Source organism: Serinus canaria, chromosome 7, assembly GCF_022539315.1.
Source record: "Serinus canaria isolate serCan28SL12 chromosome 7, serCan2020, whole genome shotgun sequence".
Classification (NCBI taxonomy): Eukaryota; Metazoa; Chordata; class Aves; order Passeriformes; family Fringillidae; genus Serinus; species Serinus canaria.
The window spans coordinates 25100565-25122983 of NC_066321.1; the positions used below are offsets into that span (position 1 = coordinate 25100565).

At 38.7% G+C, this 22419-nt stretch overlaps 1 protein-coding gene across 3 annotated transcripts; it reads right to left on the reverse strand.

Annotated features, from left to right (window-relative positions):
* Window positions 1-561: 561 nt before the first annotated feature.
* Window positions 562-15821, reverse strand: CMKLR2 (chemerin chemokine-like receptor 2). Of its 3 annotated transcripts, XM_030241902.2 has the most exons (5): window positions 15731-15821; window positions 15044-15227; window positions 12339-12480; window positions 7966-8223; window positions 562-1815 (listed from the first exon to the last, which is right to left on the reverse strand). In XM_030241902.2, the coding sequence occupies exon 5, from the start codon at window positions 1797-1799 to the stop codon at window positions 753-755; it is 1047 nt and encodes a 348-aa protein (XP_030097762.1). In that variant the 5' UTR covers window positions 1800-1815; window positions 7966-8223; window positions 12339-12480; window positions 15044-15227; window positions 15731-15821; the 3' UTR covers window positions 562-752. The 3 variants fall into 3 exon arrangements, with proteins under 3 accessions (XP_030097762.1, XP_018767155.1, XP_018767156.1); XM_018911610.3 differs by lacking the exon at window positions 7966-8223; XM_018911611.3 differs by lacking the exons at window positions 7966-8223; window positions 12339-12480; window positions 15044-15227; window positions 15731-15821 and adding an exon at window positions 3242-3560.
* Between the last annotated feature and the right edge of the window lie 6598 nt (window positions 15822-22419).

Here is a 22419-nt window from a genome sequence, read left to right on the forward strand (position 1 = left end):
AGAAGCTGTAAGAAATATTTTCACTAATTCTTTGCACATTTTGAATGAGCCTAATACCTATATGAAACATCTGCTCAGTATTTTGTACCCAGCTAGTGCTAAAAATATAGTAAGTGACCCCAAAACACAGGGTCTTCTGTCTTAGTTTTGAGTATAAGATAAAGAGTAGTGGGAGAAGAGGTTTTATTTCCATATTTTTCTTTTTTGACAATAGAAGGCAGCAATTCAGTGTTCTCCATCTTGGGATTCTTCTCCAGCTGCAGAGTGGAGCCACTGACAGCTTCATTTAGGTGGGATGTAGCCAGGGGATTCCTCCTTGGGGCAGTAGTAGGCAATCAGGAGACTCATGACCCAGTGAGGTATGGCCACAGCCTCTTGGATGAGAATGCCTCAATTAGGAGTTGTATCAGCAATGGCAAGGAGGAATATTTTTATTATGTGTTCTTTTGATATCAATGAGGTATGGAACCACAGCAAACCAACAGGATCACAACAACATTCCTCAGCAAAAGCCCAGTTAGAGTAATTCCACCTGTGCTGGCAACTTTCAGTTCAGGCTGTAGGTGCATTGCAAGGGCACACATCCAAATCACGCGTCCCTCAAAAACCTTTCCATTAAAGCAGCAAGTGCAATGCAGCTGTTTACAGAAAACCGTCCATGCAAAGGTGCACATCTGACTGGCAGATGTGAAGCCAAGAACACCTCCAAATCTCCTGTCAGCTCCTCTGGGGAGAGCTGCTGGCAGGAGCAGTCACTGGGCAGTTTCGCAGTGGTGCGCGGGCGCGGTGTCCGAGCTCCAGAGCTGCTCGCTGACCGTGCCCGAGCGGCTCACCTCCCACAGGGCCAGCTTCAGCACCTCAGACACCGTGCTCTTCACCTGGGCTTGGAACTTCTTGCTAATCAGAACGTAGAGGATGGGGTTGAGGCAGCTGTTGATGAAACCAAGGCCGGTGGAGAGGGGAATGCCATCCTGCAGTAAGTCATGCAGGTTTTCATCGTGGTGAGCAGACAGCTCCACGATGCTGAATATGTGATAGGGTGTCCAGCAGACAAAAAAAGCTACAACTACAGCAGTGATGGTCCAGAAAAGCCTGCTAGAAGTCAATACGGTTCTCCTCTTCACTTTGACAATCAGCAGAGAGTAGCAAATAACCATGGTCACTAAAGGAAAGAGGTAACCAAATGCAAGCCTCACCCAAATGAGGATGTGATGCGTCAGCAAAATAAGTTCTCTGTCATGCACGTGGAAGTTGTTGTAGCAAATGGTGACATTGTTGAGAACTGTGGTTGTGTCTTTAAAGTACAAGGCAGGGCCACCAATAATTGCAGCTGACATCCAAATGACCCCACTGAGAAGGAGGGTGTTCTTCACAGTCCTGTATTTGTAGGAAAAGACGGGGTGGACGAGGCGGATGTAGCGGTCAAGGCTGATGAATGTCAGGAAGAAAACACTGGCAAACATATTGAGCAGTGCAATGAATGAGTTCATTTTGCACAGCCACTTCCCAAAAGGCCAGTGGAAGCCCATTGCCACGTATGTAATATAGAGGGGCAGGAAGAGAACAAAAATGAAATCTGCAATGGCCAGATTCAGGAACCAGAGCGTGGAAACAGATTTATCCCACTTAAAGCCCATAAACCAGATGACAATGGCATTACCTGGCACTCCCAGCAGAAATGCCACGCTGTAAAAGAAAAGGGAAATAATGTGGGCAATGCTGAGGGAGGACTGGGGTGACTCATCTTCCTCAGACAGATCATAGAAATAAGAGTAGTTCTCAAAATCTTCAAATGTCATGTTGCAGAGTGGCTTTCTGGGGAAGAAAAGAAATGAAATGATCAAAGGAGAAATGTTTTACTGCACTGAAAATAGTAAACTGCAATTCTTTCATGTTTTTGGCCATAAACCAAAAACATTGCCTTAGTTTGGCATACCCGTCACCTTTTATCTGTCAGTTGCTAGCACAAAACTCCTGAAGAAATTTGGTCACAGGACATTTCAAGAAATGTTCAAATCAAAACAGAACTTGAAATCTTCAATAACTTCTACGTTTCCTTCACATTAATTTCTTAACAGACAGCACTGAGCACAGTATCACTGATAAATTTCTGGTAGACCAGACTCAAAGTTTCATTGCAGTATGATTGTGCTGTTCTTTTCTGGTCAGGTTTTGCACTTTACTGCTCTGTTCCTATGTGAAGCAAGTTTCATGCATCTGTCTAAAATCAGAGAAGCATTAAACATCTATGTAGGAAAAAAAAATCACTTAAAATGCGAGGAAGACATCTTCTGTAAAATTTCACCCACCACCCTGCCTCAAATTATAGTTAACAAAATGACAGCAATTTCTCCAGCAACTAAAAGTTCATGGGTTTATTCATCTCTGTCATGTATGTCCTTGTATCAAGAAATGATGACTTTCAGGCCCATTTAACATCTGGATTTCCTTAATACAGCAAATAATGTAGAGAAAGAAATATATAGAATATATTGCAGGTATAATGCACACTATGGTGTTCTTCCAATAGTGAGTTGAGAAACAGGTAACAGATGAGAGAAAGTAAAGCTTCCCCTGAACAAAAAACACACTGTAAGAGCTATAAATAAACATATTTGTGTGTCCTTTCTTAAGACAGAATTATAGGATTTTCTCAGTTTTCTTCTCTTGCAAAAGCTTCTGGAACTTGCAAGTACAACATGATTTTTTCACATAGAAACTCTTTCTGTGGGTGGGAGGGAAGGTGAGGGGGAGGAAAAGTGGAATATAAACCAAAACAGAGGGGAAAAAAAGAAATTAATGGGAAAACAGACAGGAAACAGAGTTTGTACAACAGAAAGAAAAGCAATCAGAAGTTATTTCACAGAATTATTTCACTGTGTTTAGTTTGCAGTATAGACAAAGCTGCAGCACATCACAGGTAGCCACAGTCAGACAAAAGTCTCTGCAATGATGAAAACAACTATTCTGCAACACTCTGTTATCATTTAAAGCTGAATAGTTAGGCTGGGCTCAGCTGCTCTGAAGACCTGTGCCTGAGAGCTGTACTTGGATTTATCTCACTGCTGAATTTCTGAGCGCTATCTCCATTCCTACACCAAAATTCAGCCCGAGCTCCTGGAACTCAGCCCTGCATTCCTGCAATGCCATTAATTACAGCATGCTAGGGACAGCAGGAGAGGGGTCTCCAGAGCACACTGCCTGCACAACCACATCTGCAAACTTGTACTCCTGCACTTACCTTTCCTCCAAAAAGCAGCTCAGCCAGTTTGAAAGGATTACTCACACCAGCCAAGCCACGCATGTGCACATGCCTTAGCAGGATTAGAGTTCTCATTTGTAGATGGATAGACAGGGAAGGGAAGGAAAAAAAAGGTTGTGTAATTTTATATCTCTTGATTAAAAAAATATGTAGTAAGAGTCAGCACAGCCTGTTCTGTCAAGAGGCTGTGATAGCGTTTGTGATTTACATCAGGCTGAAAGAATGTTATTTGGTTTGCTGTCCTGATAAATGATACTTATTGGGCTGCATTTATGTAATTACATGCCCCTTGGGGGTGGATTCTGCATCAAATACCACTACCACCCATCTGAGTAATTTTTTCAAACAGCTTAACAGCTGCTGAGAGAAGAGTATAAACATGGAGCAGTACCATTAACATCTGGAACATTACATTTGGACAGTTTCAGAGGACAGTCAGGTTAACAACTGGATTTTTAAGTGGGTTTGCCTATACAAAAAACTATACCTTCAAATCAAATTTATGCAACTGAACAAAAAAATTTCCAACTATAATGACAATGACAAACATTTGCCTACTGCCCAGCAATGTTAATTTTATATTCAGCATTTTAAAGATGATGTATAGCAGGAGAAAAAACACATACCCAAATAAATGCCAAATATTACCCAAGCCTGCTGTAGTTTAAAACTCCAATGAAAGAACACACCTTTAGAATGCAATTATTTTTCCAGGCTTATATTTTTTCCTCTTCTCTAACTCTAGACTTCAATGCAGGGAGTCTTTAGCAGTGGGAGTAAAAAAGCAGAAGGAACATTGTTTACCACTGCTTCCAGTGCACAGATGCTGAAATTAGACTCTATGGCTAGGGCTCAGCAAAGGCTGCCAATTACTTTTGCAAAGCCCAGAAGCTTTTACTTCTGACGCTGACATATATGAAGCACTTCTATAGCAGGACAAATGGTGTTAAGCCCTGTCCTGAAAAAGATAAGCAGTAGGTGATTGTCAGAGCTATCAATGAGAACACAGATTTTTTTCATTAACCATAATTCAGCAGGGATGTTTCTCTGTTGTCCTGAAACACATTATCTCTTAATACATGACTCTGAAATTAATAAATTTCCAGAGTCAAAACTGTCTTGCAGTTCAAGTCTAGGCTTTGTGAAGAAATCTAATTGCATTCCTTATTCTATCACTAATTTCCTGCATGATCTTTGACAAATGGCTTACTTTCCAAGCTGGAAAAATTCTCCTGAATGTGTTTGCAAACTGAGGCTCAGCAGAGAAAACAATACAGCAGTTTCTGCTTGGCTCTAAGGCAACTGCTAGTAAGGGTAAGGGAGGTTTGGTGCAGTTCACTGGCTCAGTGTCCCTGGTCTGGGGAGCCAGTGCACGGAAAACATTTTTCAATAAACAGGAAAGTGTGGTTAGAGGCCTGCCAATAAACCTTGGGAGCAGCCACAGGTTACAGAGCAGTGTTCTATTGCATATGGATTAATATAACCAAGTTTAGATTTCATCCTGTCCCTCTTTTTTAAATTTTATTTTAAATAGCAAACACCCTGTGTAAAGTGTACGCCCAGCAGTTGTTTGACGAGTCCATTCCTGTTTGCTGAGCCACAAGCTGCCCTGAAAACTGAGCCTCCTTCATTCAGTTGCTTAATTATGAAAATAGTTGACCAGGAGGTTTTATTTCCTGTAAAAAAGAAGTAAGTTTCTAAATTACTTTATAGGAATATAACAGGATGGCTCTTGGCGCTTTTAGATCTTGGGACAGAAAGCAGAATCACCAAGAAATACAGATCATCAGGAAATATTTATCTGAAATACAAAGCCACAGAACTGCTGGGAAGAGGTTTCACCACGTGTTGCATGGACAGTCTTTCTCTGAATTTCAGCAGGGAATTACAGACTTGGATCTCAGTTGACATATTCACAGCTTTCTACTAAAAGTACCTAGAGTTCCTGTCCTCTGCCACTATGATGGCTAAGCCATAATGACAGCTTGAACAAATGACTGGATCTGCCTAAAATAGACCAGCTCTTGCCACACTAAGAATGGCCCTAGAGTTCTGACATGGGACAGGACTTTGGAACCTATCCATGGCTATGCCACAAGCATCCTGTTTGGCCAGGGGAAGTCGTTTGACCCCTCCACACCTCAGCCCTGAGGTCACTGCAATGGCTTTGGAATTAAATGACATTGGGCTTTCAGTCCAAAATAGAAGAAAACAAACAAAAAAGTTGCAATTTCCGTCCACTTCACTTGAAGCAAAATCCTCCTGGGGGTTCAAAGTTCCCTGGGCACCACACAAGTTAGGACCTAACTGAATTACACTGTCAGTCTTTACCACAAATTCGAGTTCAGCCCACACAACCTCTCTCTCTCTCTCTCACATTTGCTCCTCATTACTTGTGAATTTTACAGAAAGGTCAAAGGGAAGAGTTTATTCATTGTCTCTGTTAGTTAAAAGTTAACACAAATATTTGAGTGGTAGTCCCCAAATCTATTTTTTCAGTGTGACAAACAGTGTTAGACCCTTTGGCCAGCTAAATTGATTTCAGAGGTCACAGCAATGGGTCCTGACTTACTAGGAAAATGATGGTTTGGAGGGTTGGCTGTCTCAAGAGCTCAGTTCAGAGGGAAGATACTACACAAACCCTCCTATCAATGTCTTTCTGAACAATTGTGAGCACATCACATTCCATGTGTATTATCTGTGGCTAAAGGAAAGCTTATTTGATTGTATCACTTCAACTTCTGTCATTTGCAAGAGTCAAAAGCTGGTGAACAACGAGTTTCACAAAAGGTCACTTAGAGCCTGCCTGTCATATTGTGGCAGCAAGTTCACCCAGGTATTGAATTCAGTTGCAAGCCCTTATAATTTTTTCTTGGAACTTCTGAGGTGACAAATTTTGAATATATCTAGCTTCAAAAACATAAACATGAAATCCACCTGGTAGTTCATCTGTAAAGTTCAAAACTCAGAAGGCTGAGCAAATTCATTAGAGGTACACATGTATTTATGGCAAACATTATACAATAGGATAGATTTGAAAACACACAAGGAATACTGATGAAATTACAGACTGGCATAGATTCACATTTCTCCCTCAAAAGGACAAAGCCAAGATAACCACTTGCCTTTATGCAGAAACATTCCTATAGCAGGAGGTGCCTGATACACTCAGACTACAAAATTAAATCAGAGCTATGCTACAGATTAAGCCTAAAATTGGCCCTGCAGACAAAGCCACTAGGTAAGGAGCATTTTAATCTGGTATACACACAGGCAGAATCAAGGCTTGTGCCTGTTTTCTCTTTCACAGACACAGACACAAACATTTGTCTTTTGACCATCCTTTTAATGGTGATTGGATATATGGTACCCTAATTATTTCATATGTCATCCTGAATCCAACAATGGGCCACAACAGATATGAGATGTGACTGGAAATGTTTTTGGGCCACCATATAGATGTGTTTGTTCTAGCAGATAAGAAAGGAATGCAAATAACAATCATTCTCCATTATGTCTCTCAGCAAAGCAGCATTAGAAATGTATTTGCCATGTACTAGCTAGACATGTCCTAGATCTTGGGCCAAAACCAACTTTCTTCAACCAAACACGACCCTGTTAGTCATAACCCAGCACCTCATCTGTGGGATTGAAGTCCTTGGAGCAGATAACAGCCTGATGATCCTTCACACAAAGAGAGTGCTGCAGGATTAACAAACTCCTACAGCACAGACTCAGGCAATACTGGGAAATCTACAATTTCACACCAGTGGTTTTGCCAGCACAGAAATGTTAAACAAAAAATGGAAAATCCAACTTTATATCTAATGTAGTAGGAAAAGTATCACGGTAGTTCTGGCCTGAATATAAAATATCTTCCAGACAATGGTTGCAATTGAGCAGTGTCCTGTTTCCACAATCAGAGACCTGATAAATGTCTGCAACCAGCAACTGTATTCCATCAAAACTGATTTATTTTCAAGCTGATCCCAAGCACCAAGTCTTCCATTCCCAAAAATGACAAAGAAACCCAGATGTCCCCAGGTGAAGGGGAGGACACTTGATAACTCCACAGTTAGCACTTGTTTCTGCTCTTATTCCCTTCTGCTAATACAGCTAAAAGTAGGAATATAATTTTTAATATTTCTTTGGAATATAAGGAGTTGCTGTAGCCCCTGCAAATCAAATAACCACAAAATTTGTACATCAGAGTCAGGAAAACGACCGGTCATATCTGTGAAACACTTAAAAGTAGCACCAGCTTTAGAGAAAAAAAATCCAATATTCTTACCAAAAAAATACAGACATTTAGCTAAACAGTGACTCTTGAGATTTAAAAATTTCCTGATGTATTGAATATGTCAGCACTGCCAAAGTTTTACAGAACCAGTCATAATGCTTCAGTATTCATACCCCCTACTGAAATGAGGTTCAGGTGAGAAATATCATCAGTCTGTAGGTTTACTGTAGAATGCTGAGAATGACCTACAGGAAGTCTCTGATCAAACCAAGTGCTAAATCTGGAGTCCCTGCCTGGTGGCTCAACCACAGCTCTATCCTCCCTTCTCAAACTTAGCACTGTCTCTTCTGTCATGGTGAAGAGCAGAAACCACAGCTTCACCTCTGGGAGACCTTTCCCTCCCTGAAGGGAAGCTCCCTTCTGTGCCATCCTGCTCATTTTGGGGGAGGAAGGCAGCACTTACCTGGGCAGCCCTTACTGCTCCTGGTCTGTTTTCTCTGCAGGGAAGAGAAATCAGCCTGGATTTGCACCCTTTGCTTGCCATGCCCACTGCTGTGTCTCAGGACACACCTCAGAGCCAGCAGGCACACCATGGATCCTGCTGGCTGTGAGCTCACTCACTGATCAAGTGTTGTTCCACGGAAGCTTCACGTGTTTTCTGGCCCTCCTCAAATGCCAGCAGGATTTTCTTTGGCTAAAAGCCACCACAATAACTACATACCTAGAGCAACAGAGATATCTGATTAAAAAAATTTAAGTGCTTCAGCTTTGCAGTGACTGGACTGATGGGATAATGAAGGCTTGCATTTCTAATTAATTATGGCTTTTTAAGGTTTCCATGCAAAAATTACTTGGAATTTTTACTTTGCACAGTCTTCATGTATTTGTGATGAAAGAATATTTTGACTAGCATTCATGTGATCATTACATGATCATGCAGATCCCAGCATGTTCTTTAAATGGTTGAACTGTTTCAACAAACACATGCTTTAACCACAACTCCCTCCAACCAAAAAATAATAGTGAGAGTAGAGGATACAGAGTAAATGCAGAGATTTTTTCCTGCAATTGACTCAGCAGACTAATTAAGCCAATTAAACATATGTTAGACAACAGCCATTCAAAAGGCACTGCAGGGTAACAACAGGTCACAGAAAAAATCCAAAGTAACACTCTCTCCAGCAAGATACAAAATACCTACTGAAGGTAGAACAAATAAAAAACGAGTTACAATCTGCTATGCTTACAGTCCTTTTAAAAATCTGCTATGCTTACAGTCCTTCTTAAATTCCTTTTAAGAAATAACCCCAGAGAACCACAACTGATTCCTCTAATAAGCCTTCTTATATCCTATTCAATTTCACAGATTAATTTCCTAGTCACTTATTGCAGTATGCTTGGTTGTGTACTCTCCTCTAAATTGATCTCTGGTTTCCTAGGTTCATTCTACCCCTCTTTTATATAACTCAGCAGCTTCTTCTAGCATAAATGTAATATTGCTATGCTTATGTTGCTCTTGACACATACTCTTGCATGGGTATATCAGAATCCAATTCCAAAATACTCCTAGTACATATCTTATCAGCTGGAATGTTTTGGAGAACATACTTTATTATGTCCTCACAGTTAATATACTGGGATCACTGTGTACAGTAGATTAAGGGTATCTATTCTTGTATCAGTGTTATTCTAATTTTCCTACTTTTACAAAGCCAAGTATTTTTTCACTTTAAGATCAAGTCTATAGTAAGTACTGGCTTTATTCCTGCAAAACTGAAAAATTCAAATTGTTAAACATAGTTTCAGGAGGACTGGATATTTATCCATTTCCCTAACATGGTATTGGGAACACTCCCCAGCACTGATAGGAATAGATGGCACCTATGATTAAGGTGTTAAATTAGGAGCTTGGAAATACTGGTTTTACAGGCTTCCCATATTACCTTTACAAATCACTTCTCACTTGACTCTGCCAGATTTGGTACAACACCCTCAGTTAACACTACTCAGGTTTCTTAAATGGGCAATGGTTCTTAACATACCCAAAATATCTCATTAAAAGGATGTGGGGCTGAAACTCATTAAAAGGGCACCACTAGAAAGAAGAGATGGGAGTGTAGAAAGTGGCAATACATTGACTGTACAGGACTTGCTACACATCACTTTCTCTGTCTCCTCTAGAAGGCCACAAAAGGGAATAAAACTTGTGTGCCAGGCCCACACCTGCTGAAAGAAGCAGGTATTTTATGTTGGGAAAGTACCCAAAGGCCCTGGTCCTTGAGATCAAAGCCTCACAGGCACTACAGCACATAATAATGAAAGACAATCCCTGCTTTGTTTATAATTGAACAGAATGAACACACACAAGAGCAGGGAAAGGAAGAGGCACATCTTGCCTAAAGCCAAACAGTAAATTTGAAGGTAAAGTTGGGAGCAGAATAACTTGCCAAAAGAGTAAAGAGGCAAATATCTTCAGTGGATAGAGGGAAAAGATGCAGGTTCTTGATACTTGTGCCTTTTGATTCTTGAAATCCATCCTCCAAGAAGTATCAAAAAGGGACAAGAGAGCCTGGGTAGGGGAAGAGAAGTAGGAGCAACAAGCCAGCAGAAATTCCTTTAGGGAAAAAGCAGCCGTGGGCTAATTTGTGGATTTTTGCTCCTGCTTTAAGGCCCCCCACCCCTGGAACATACTGAAGATACAAAGAGTACAGAAGTAGTTGAGCTCCCCTGGAAGTACCATATGCTGCCTTTGAGGAAGAACACAGAACTTTTTCCTTCTGTCTCAGGAGCCCCAAGCACACTGTGAAAGTAAAAGCAATTGTGAGAGAGCTCATCTCCACACAGAGGCATCTCCCCTGCAGAAGCCATGTCTCTTGGACACTGCCTGCCCCAGTCACAGCAATCCCTTTCTCCTGCTGAGAGAGCACCAGGAACTGCTCCTCACAGCCAGCTCTCTTGTGCAAAGCCAGCCACAACAGAGCCCAGCACTGTGGTGGAACTGCTGGCTGCAGACTGAATGAGCACAAATTAAACCATTATCAGAAATAATGAGTGCAAATTAGCCAGACAAGCAGCCACCACAGTAAGAGAGACAGCTGAACTGCTGGCACATTCCAGAAGACAAAATAAATAAATAAGCAAATAATAAGACCATTCAATAGATTACAGTCCCCTGGAAACCTAGCTGCTGCTTAATAGAAGAATAGCAGAGTTATTAATGCAAAATTAATATCGAATAACAGATCACAAACTTCAAGTGTCTGTTAAAAAACACAAGGAGGAGAAAATCCTTTAAGGCAACTGCCTTTATTAGGAAACAGATCTAAGTTTTACTCTTGAATCAGCCTATCAGAAATGAACAAGAATGGAAGCATTCCAGAAGTTGCTCACTTGGTTGTCAGCAGAAAAAGAAATTCTTAAAATTAAAAGAAAGAATGTATAATGCACAGGATATAGAAATTGCATTATTTTGATCAACACTTTTCCTCTGCCCTCACCCATGCAGTAAAAATCTGTAATCAGATCCAGCCTAGGAATCCTTAGACAGAGCTTCCCTGACTTTTCCACAAGGGCAATCAGAGAATCCAAACCATAAATTCATTCTCCAGAGTCAAAAAACTTCCACTGTGCCACAATCAGAGATTCTCAGTTCAACAGAAGTGGACTCACTTATGGCACATCAAAAATCCCTAGGATTGAAGTGAAGTTGATAGGACCTCTATCCTGTCTGCCTGGCATAAGCTGCTGGTAATGCTTTAAAATTGGCCAGAAGTTGCAGTGACATCAAACAAAACTAAATTGGGTTATCAAAAGATTTGCATTTCCTAGTTCTGAGGCAGAACAATAACATTATGATTGTGAAAGTAAGCTAACCTATCTAAGTAAGTTCATCCTGAAATCAGTTTCTACAAATCTGATCTGACAAACTACCTTGGCATAGCCTAGTCACTCTCTTCTCCTTAGCTATGAATTAATAAATATTCTATATTATTCAGTGTTACAGTTTTATTCAGCTAGAAAGCAAATGTGTTTTACTTCACAATGTTCAATGTATACATGTTTTCTAAGTCCACAAAAACAGCTCTGGGATATTGTTTGGCTTGCAAGATCACATCTAGAGAGGTGACAGGTGACAATGACTCTGTTGTCACTAAGTGTGAAGAGCAGGTGGAACTACCTGGAGTGGATGCCATTGTGTGGTAGCATATAAAGCTTCAGATCTTATTGTCACTTCCAACACACTGACTGAAAGCTAGATCCATATCCTACCTTATTCCACAATGGTTAGGGAAAACACACACTCTTTCCAGCTGAGATCACAGAAACCTTATTCAATTCTGTAGAACTGCAGTTCTTCAGAAGTATTCTGTTAATCTGCCATTTAAATTGAAATTATTTCCAGTTTCTAGAATCTGTTCAGAACAGAACTAATGTATTTTTAACTAAATATACTGGAAATTGCTATACACACTATCCCTGAGCAAATTAAAAAATTAAATCCAACACACTAGGGAACACAGTGGGGAGAGAGATTTAAGTCAGGGTCACTTACCATTTGCTGACAGGGTAAAATCCCTCGGAGTGTGTATTAACATATTCAAAAGTAATTAAAAATTAAAATCACACACATTTTCATACCTTTTCTTGGTGCTGGGGTGGTTCAAAGTCACCTTTGAAGTAAATGAGTATCACATTTTTCTTCCAAGAAGCTCTTTTAGCCAGTATATGCTATTCCACCTTACAACATTTGCCTGCAAGTGTTGCTGCAGCTCTAGAGACTCACTATTCAGAAGGGAAGGGAGAGAAAGATCTTAAATATTTGAGAGTTTGACCTACCTTGCTTAGTCCTTTGAAACAAAAAGCACTGTAAATCAGGGATCTGAGCTCTGTAGCAGAAGGAAGATGATCTGCAGAGTTCAGAGTCACTTCAGTGTGATTCCAGCTGCTTCACTTGGCCACTGCCTTCCCTCTAATAAAGCTGCAGGATGATATAACGCCGTGTTTGTTTTCAGCTGAGGAAGTTGTTTCCAACTTCCCTTGGTTTTCTAGACCCATTTTTGAAATATTGCCACGCTGTATAATCCCAGTATTTCACCAAAAATAAATGTTAGACATTTGAATGAATCATTTTGGTCAGTGTCCAAGCAAGCAACAGATGTGGTGGCTGATGAATGGAAAGAGACCTTACAGTTGTGGGCTGCTTTTTGTTCTGCAGAGGAGAGGTTGAACAGTATTTCTTTGTAAGCACCCTGGTTTATAGAAAATAATGTTGAATGAGCTGAAAGATGTTTAAAAAGTCACACTGAAAGCATCATTTTGTAACTGTACAATGTGATACATTCATTTGGTATTTAGGATTAGTAGATTAATCTCCTTTTGTGTGTAAGAGAGAAGTAAGATCTTCAAAACACTAATTAGTGACTCTCTCTGTCAGATAGTGTAACACTGGCCAGGAATTTGAACTGGATTTTAGGTGACTGGGCCTGACTCCCAGCTCTCTACAGAGCCTGATGGGGTTTTGTGGCCAGGCTTCATGATCTCCAGGTTGTCAATTTCTCAGTCAGTAAAATGGAAATATTATTCCCCTAGTATCTACCTACCACAGCTTACCTGACTCTGATGGTACCACACTAATCATACCATTTTAAATCAGCTGAGCATCTGCCAGTCTACCCTGCCAGTGGAAACAATAATTTAACAGTGGTACCCCACTGTCAGTAATGCAATACGTGTAAGATGTTCAACACTGATTGAATCTGGTCAAGGTCAAATTTTCCAGATGGCAAATTTATTGATTCCAGTGAAAAAATAGAAAGAAAAATCTCCAACAAACCAACCAAGCATGAAAAAAAACAAAAAAAAAAACCCAAAAACCACCACAACAACAACAACAACAAATAAAAAACAACCCCCCAAAAAAACCCAACAAAAAGCCCCACAGAAGAGTGAAGTGCTTAGTGAGATCAGATCAGCTAAACTGGGATTTCAACATCTGGTTAATAAGGCTATCAGCTCTTAAGCAACTCTCTTTAGGTTCACAGACCACAGATTGTCTTAACAGGAACCAAAAACTCCTTCTAGCAAAATTAGTCTTCTTTGTCTCTCCTCCATGACAGTTCTTCTCGTTCTGCCAATATAACTTTAAACACTGAAAGTTATACATGTATACTAAAGTTTTACATGTACATTGTACATGAGTGGGAAAGCCTCTGATTCTATGAAAGGAGGGTGGGGATTATGCACAGAGCCCCTGGACCATAAGGAAAGGACAGAGGAGCAGGATTCCTGGGAATATATGGGGAAAAAACAGAGGGGGTTGTCTGAGGAAAGACCCTCACTTGTTTATTTCTTGTATTTTAAAGATTTCCTGTTTTCTCTAGTTACTGATTGGTGAATCTTCACTAACAAAAGCTCTTGTAACAGCAATTATCTTCTTTTGTAAATACTGGGATAGGGTAAATGCAGGCACCATTTAACAGCAGATCTGCTGAGGGCTTTTTCACCTGTAATGGCACCTGTAATGAGTCTGGGTCTCTCTAGGTATTTTGCCAAATTTAATAATTGTAAGGCAGTTAATTCAAAGGTTTGTTGAGTACTATTTCAGCAGGACAAAATAGGAAATTGTGAGGTAGATAACCCTCGGACATGATCCACAAAAAAGATAAAACCCCCAGCAGACAAATTGCCAAATGCTCTTCACCCTCTCAGTGAAGGGAGCATTCTGGAGAGTGCAAAAGATTCTTGCAGTTTGGGGCAGTGAGGAATTGTCCTTAAAGCATGGTTCCCTTCACCATACATTAAAAACAGGTTTGTGACTACTGTAACATAAACTGGTGTTGACACCTCAGCTCTTCCATCCATCAGAATCAAGGGAGGATTAAACCCCACATAGCAATTTTCCTCACCCTTCCTTACTGCTGCACCACACATGAAATACCAAACTCTAGGGGCCCAGAAATCACTCTGTAGAGGAAGTTAGAGTGAATGGATGAATGAATTCCTAATTTCACAGGAAATTAGAGTTTGTTTCCAAGAATAGCAGATTACTGCATTTAAAATAATTTTCTACCTCTCTGTCCTACTGACATTTTCCCCTTTTCCATTGGAAAGGACTTTTGCTTTGATGAGAAATTATCCAACTCGCACACTATAACCAGCATAGTAACATACCTGGGAGGAAAAAAAAAAAAACAAACCAGATTTTTACAGACAAAATTGCATTCAGTCAGAAAGGGTTTAGTTCTGCTTGTTTTCTGTTTAGATCTAACTGGACCATTTTAGTAATATATAGTTTTGTTTAACCACAGTGGAAATCTTAAACCCCTAAAGAATGAAAGCTTAGGCTCTAAATTTTTCATTGTTTTAGTTCCTTCTATGCTCAGACACAGTGAAACTGGAATGGTGAGTCACAAATTACATGGCTTTTTAATATACCCTTTTTTGGAACCCACTAACCACTGACATCATTTGAGTGTGATCTTTGCAGATAATTTTGTGAAAGTTACATGCTTGGAAGAAAATTAGTGAATAAAAAAGAATACCTTGTATACTTTCATGTCTTCTCCTTCTCTATTTGGAAGTTATATTTGTATTTTGTCGTGTTATTTATGCTTTTTCAATTGGGTAAGTTATCCAAACCAATATGCCAGAGAGCTCTGAAGAGGGATGTGCATTCATGAGCATACAGTGCACCTGGATCTTGCAAAGCAGGGAAATATTTTTTACCTGATGGAAAAAGAACAAAGGAGAGCATTTACATACAGCTAACAGACATTGGGTCATCCAGCAGTGAACAACCTGGGTCTATTGAAAAGAAAGTTAATTTTAAAAGCACTTCTGATTCTTTGGGGGCTTTTTAACCCTATAAAACTAAACAAAAGCACAGGATGTATGGAAAAAAGTATACAGGGGAAAAACTTCCAGAAATGTTTTACTGGTATTAACCAAAGCACAAATTACAAAGCAATAAAACCACCAAAAGTAACTTTTAATTTATCTGGATTGCCAACAATTGCCTGATAGTTCTGGCAATTATCCCCACTCCCAGGACCACCGGATTTTATCAAGTTACCTAAAAGTGTGTGCAGATAATCTCAGCACTAATCAACATCCCATCAATGTTCCTTAATTCACTAAAATTAAAGAAACCACGAACTTGCAAATTAGATGAAACAAAAGATGTTTAGTTTTTCTCAGGGTTAATTTAACACAAGAAAGCAACTACTTACTGTTGTTTACAGTTAGGTCTTTTTTTTTTTTTAGAAAAGTAATTCTTCACTGCTGCTTTGTCCTCACTGTTTGAATACCTCACCGAATAAAATGCACTCTGGAAAGACCACATTTAACTACCTGACAATCAGGAAAGGGGTAATTTCCTTCCTTCCTGTGAAACTTCAGGCTATTCATGCCAACCCTTTAGGTAAAGATGTAATGTTTACTTGGGGCTTAACTACCCACTATATACCAGAGTCAGCAACTGGGACAAAATTCTCCAGCGAGCCATTTGAACAAACCGCACGATGAAGGAAGGTTTGGCTCATTTACCTCTTTCTATGCTGACATTAACAATCTGAAAGGTTTTAATGTATAACACACTGAAGAAATTAAATAATTCTGCAGAAGGCAAAATCTTTCCTCATTACTTTAGTCAGGTCAAAAACCACAAGGATATATTGCTATACATCTATATATGAATGTATGTACATACCAGTGCAAGCTGCAGCACTTCATGTAACTCCTGCAAACACACTCAGCAGGGGGTTACATTCTACAAAATAATGAATATTAGAGAATAATTTATTATATGTGATGAATGTATTATATGTTATTATATAATGTATGTAAAGTATTATTATATAATGTATTTTTATTTGATAACTGGGAAAAATGCCATTAGAAATAGCCTTTTTCCTCCATAGATTTTGCTTTTATGTGTGCATTTTTTCTCATTTTCCACAAGTAAGTAGGAATTCTTTTCTACATAACTTTCAGACCACAGGTATTCAAGTTCTAAATTCATATGACAATAATATAAGAGACTATACATGCCACTCAGATAACACTTGAAATCCATGGAATTTTCAGAGTGTGTCTTGACAACCAAACTTCTGATATATGTCATTGAGTGCTAAAGATTATATTAATTGGATAGCTAACCAGCCAACTCAACAACAGTATTTTTCCATTTTAGCCAAAGTGCTGTTTCCTCCCATGGAAAGGAATGTCAGTGTTTGGAAAAATTAGTTCAGAGAGATCTACCGAGATTAGAGACACAAAAATAAGGCTACACAAACTACAGTTGTTTCACTACATATTTCACAAAATATTTGCATATCTTCAGTAGTGGTTGTATGGATTAACCAACTTGCTCTTTTTCACTTCACATAAATTACCTGGAACTACAGAGTTACCTCTGAAGAGAGATCTGTAGAGAGAAGCCAGAATTTGCTGCACCTAGGATTGAGTCAGATGTCTCAAAACCTGCCCAAAGCCTGGCCAGTCTGAGTTCAAGGAAACCCAAAGCACAGGGATGAACTTTAACCACACCTCTTAGGGACTGAGATTGCTCTACCCACTCAGCATGCAAGTCCCAGCATAATTGTTTACAACTATGCTTACAACAGAGACCTTATTTTCCATTTAAAGTGCAAAGACTCAGTTTCCACCTTCTATATAATGTGTCTTTCCATTAAAATCCACAAATCCCCAAATCCACAGTTCAAATAGGATTCAGAACTCCTGACCCAAGAGGTGCTTCTGTTTCACGTTTTGCAGTCAGCTATTAACAATTCACAGCCAAGTTGCTGAAGACTATTATGATGAATAACAATGCAAAAAGCAAGCAGATTTGTATGAAGGAAACAATCACCAGCTCCTGTCCCTCACTATTCTACAACTAGACTATTGCTCTTGGCTGCTGTGATCACTGAGACACAGCTGGTCTTAAACACAAACAAAATGGAGATGGGGAAACTGAAAAGGATTCTATTTCCCTGAAAAAGACACAGAGCAAAACTGAGTGTTGATACAAAATTTGGGCATTCCCTGAAAATATATGCTAATAATCAGGGTGCCTACACATGTGATCATGTACAGAGGGTGACTCACATGTGATCAAGCAAGGACGTTGCTTTGCACCATTAATGCTCAAAATCTAAACTAAGAGAAACACCTGTGCACATGTGGAATTGTAGAGCCTGCTGGTTGCTCTTTACAATACTTGATCAGCCATTGACATTCCTTAAGAATTATGAACGTGCTAAGGTTTTAAATTGGACAGTAGTTCCTTGCAATGAGGAATGGTTCCTGACCACCAAGTGCAAAGCTGATGCAAATCAAATCCAAACCAAACTCAATCACCTATAGATGTTCTGAGGATTTTCTGAGATGCTCCTGGTTTGGTGGTTTCAATACATATTCACTTGTATTTTTAAAGTTGCTTTTTATAGTCAGCTACATTTGTCAGACTATTTTTCTGTTAAGTGGATGCAAACATGTCTTGTGAAACACCTGACCGTGACTCCACAAGGACTTTAGTTATTTATCCATAGAAATGAATGTGAGATAGGGAGAACCAATGCAAGCTTCTGTCTACTGCTCTGCCTTTGTCCTCTCTGATAACAGTTTTGCTTCTAAATCCTACCCAGTTCTCAGCCTCTAATGAGTTTGGAGCTGATAAATCCCTATAAACCTGCTACTTGTGATAGAGGCAAAGCAAATTATTAGATGCTTTGAAAAACACTTTGCTAGTTAAGGGCTCAGTGTACAAGCCAACCTTCTCTCTTTCTTGGCCTTCAATAAAAGCAAAACACCATCTCTAATAAATCATTAGTGGGCTCTGGGGATGAGGCATAGGATATCAATCTAAGCAAAGACACAGCTAACTCTCGCAATATTTATCTGTCCATTTTAGTTCTGATTCTTAAGCTCTATCAAGACACATAAAGGTTAATTTGAAATCTTCCTCACTTTGCAATCTCTTTTTAAAGAAGACTATATGACCAAATTCAGCACTTAGCATGAATTTCAATATAGAATTTACATGAACTGAAAGACCATGTCCTTTACACAAAATGCTAAATCCATGAGATTGGATTTGGGATTTTATGTAAAGGATATTTAAGTTGCTACTTGTATTTTAAAGACAATGAGAAGAGAAGAGAAAGAGAGAGAGAAGAGAGAGAGAGAAGAGAAGAGAAGAGAAGAGAAGAGAAGAGAAGGAAGAGAGAGAGAGAAGAGAAGAGAAGAGGATATGAGAAGAGAAGAGAAGAGAAGAGAAGAGAGAGAAGAGAAGAGAACGAAGAGAATGAGAAGAGAAGAGAAGAGAAGAGAAGAGACGAGAAGAGAAGAGCAGAGAGAAGAGAAGAGCCAATGAGAAGAGACAGACGACCGAGACGCGCAAGCCTGAAGCACGAACGAGACACGAGAACGAGAAGAGAAGAGGTTTTGTGGAGAAGGGAACAGCCCATTTCTCCATTTCAGTGCTGAGACTAGGCAAAGGGAAATTACACTAATTGTATGAACCTTGGGTGCAAACCAGAAACTGAACTCAAATCTCAAATTACTTCAGTATTATAAAAACAGACAATCTAACAGCATAGAATAGATCAGAAAAAGAGAGAGGCTAAACTCTGATCCAAAGTAATAGTATGTGAAATGCTGAAGAAACACAAATCAAATGAAAGACTTTTTGTTTAAAAGTTCTTTTTCTCCCTTTTAATTTTTTTGTATGAAAACCTCTCTGTTTTCAAATTATAAGAGAAAGAGACTTTTTTTCAAAGGCTAATGTTTTTGCATACCAGCATTCTTAGCCTAAAATTAAGTTTTGTCCTCGGGAAAGAAACCCAGAACTTCTCTTGTTTAACTTTCTGCTTGCCTTGTGAATAGCATAAAGAAAACTTTCTTTAAATTATTCCCATGGTAATGCAAAGTAGAGAGTCCACTTTTTCTCAGATGTAAAAGAATATCTTATGTGGTTTATTGCAGGAACATTAAAAAAGTTTTACATTATTTAGAACAGCCAGAGCAGAGAAAAATAGCACTTACTTAACTTCCTTGGGAATACATTTTGACCCCACCTTAAACTGCAGAACATCCAGTGACTCAACATAATAATATATATTTGGAACTCCTCAACTCCTAAAGACTGCACTACAGACAAGGAAGCTGCAGATTCATTTTACATTCCAGATTACCTTAAATTCATATCCATCTATTAAAAATCAGAAAGGAATCAAATCAAAAATCAGTTCCATTAAAATGGATGTATATAAGCATTTAATTCAGAATATTACAAGAGGCAAAAGCTGGTTTGAAACTTCTGGGAGCTTGAAAATTCTTGATAAACAGAATTAATAACCTTCCAAGCAGCTTTGAGAAAATTATCTCTTTGTATCAGAAAGACATTATTGCCTTTTGGAGTAATGAGAATTAATATTTACTTCTGCAAAAATGCCTGTGACAAAATGTGATGTAGGCTATAAGGGAGTATTAGTCCTCTACTATACCTATTGAATATATTTCAAGACACTCACATGGGCATTTGATTTAAAAAGCCACATTCATTTGTTACCTAATCTGTTAATAAAATGGATGGTTTAAAACAGGCTAAAGCAAACATTGTGCAATGCAGACCAGATTAATTCAGTCCTGAGGATAAGTGCATTTCCACCATGTTATCCTACTGTGGTTAGCACAAGAACCTCCTGGTGTTTCTGCTCCCTTCAGAGCTGAAGGCTCTCAGGCTGCAGAGTCCCCTTCAGCATGGAGGAAATGGAGTCATTTTATGGCTTTCCATTACAACTTCCAGCACGCACATGTCAGAAATTATCAGATTTTTCCAAGTAATTTGGTAATCAACAAAAACACTTGAGAAAATCTTGCAATTCTCAAGGGTCAATCTGACTACATCAATCAGACCATTTTAAAATTGGTGTTATATTTGGAAGCAAATATGAAACAATGGAACACAGAATAGGGAAATTCTAAGGAACAGTTGTTTTTGAAGTTATAAAAAAACTCCATGCACAACATGAAGGTCAAAGAATATCCTGCAATTCATGAGCAGGCAGGTACAGCCAACTCCAAGCCTAATTACTGACCTAGACCCTTCCTTTATGTCACTACCCTAAAAAATCAGGCAGAGTTATTTTGGAGAGATTAAATGACTGATCATTAACTGAAAACAGAAATTACTGTGACAGTAAACTATTCAGCATTTTATGATGAAAACATGTTCTCTGAAAACAGAATCCTCTTTAGCATACAAACTTCCAACTGCTGATTTATTTTCTTTGCATTTACTTTTAGAACAGAACACCCTAAAAACAAGATAATTTAAGCTGATGGAGAGATTCAAAACCACTGCAGCAAAGCTAAGGTATGGATTGAAATCTAATGTAAGATGATTAGAAGCCCATCATACAGAAACTTTCTGAAAGCACTGGATTTGGATAGATTTTGTAGCCATACTATTTAAAGCAATCCTTTCAGAGTTGTCTCTTCAGCTGTTCCTTCTGGATGACCTGCCAGCAAATGAACAGCAACAGCAGACCTAACAGCAGTAATAAAACCCTCTGGGATCAGTACATCCCAGAATTTTTCTCAGCACTATTATATTAAAAATCTCTATATTCTGTAAATGTAAACAGAAGTAAAATATAGAGAGCAATTTTAGTGGAAAAAAGTGCATAGAACCCACAGACAGACATGGCAAGCCTGTGAAAGCAGCAGCATGGCTTCCAAATCAATTTAAAATTGACTAGAGAAGGATTTTCTTCTAACAAGATATTGGAAAAAGAGTCAAACTGTTTTGTATTTCAAGTCACCTTTTAAAAATTTAAGATCTGATTACACAAAAGTAAAATAATATTTTTAGTAGAAAATGATACGCCCATGCATTTCAAAAATGATTTTTTAAAGCTGTCTTTTAAAGCTTCTAAATGATATATCAAATTTTTTTCTTGGTCACTATCCAATCATGTTTCAATTATTACACAACTGTCAAGCTTTGTGGTGGATTAAACAATTAATAAAAAGAGAAAAAATTGGTTTTGGTTTTCATTTCATTTCAGTGCCACATCCAAGTAACTAAAAAACCATTATTATTTTTTTAAACATATGTTTTTCATTCAAAAATGAGAAAAATACTTATAATAGAGAAGAATCAATGTGTAATAGTAATCTGTCAATCCCAGCTAAGTGTTTGAGAAAAGCAGAGCAAAGAAAACAAGAAGCTCTGTTTTGTGAAGAGATTATCCTTACCTTTTACACTTTTGAGGAATTATTTTTTTTTTACTTTGAAAAACTTTATTAAATATCACAGAATTCATAATAAAGGGGAAAACTAGCATGCTATACAGGACCAGATAATTGTTCCCTATATCTCATACCTGATATCAGCCAGTGGCCAAGATCAGATTTTTCAGAGAAAGACTACAATTACTTCTTAGGAATTAAAGGTTTTAATACAGTGCCAGGCACTATGGAACTGTAAAGTTGGAAAGACACTTTCTCCCCAAGGTTACTCAGAATGAAAAGTTCTCTAAAATCTACACTGCCTTGTTATAATCCAGGCTAAACCCAGCAACCCATCACTGGGAACATTTGGCAAAGGTAATTTCAGCATGGCTCAAGCCCCAGACCTTCAACTGTCCGTCAGTCAACACTTAGCTCAGATCCCTTGAAGAACTTTACCAAAACAACCATTTAAGATAAATTATGCTTATAACATCAGAATGCATAAAGTACATATGCAACAAACTAAAAACCTAGCCAAGAATTTCCTGCCAGCTAGTTTTACCAAGCTTGATTTTCTTTCATCACATTCTCTCTTTTCCAATCTGAACCCAGCTGTTGGAAGCAATTTGACATTCTTTAGGAAAGAGACTGTCTTTGTTAATTTGTCTTAATGATTTCA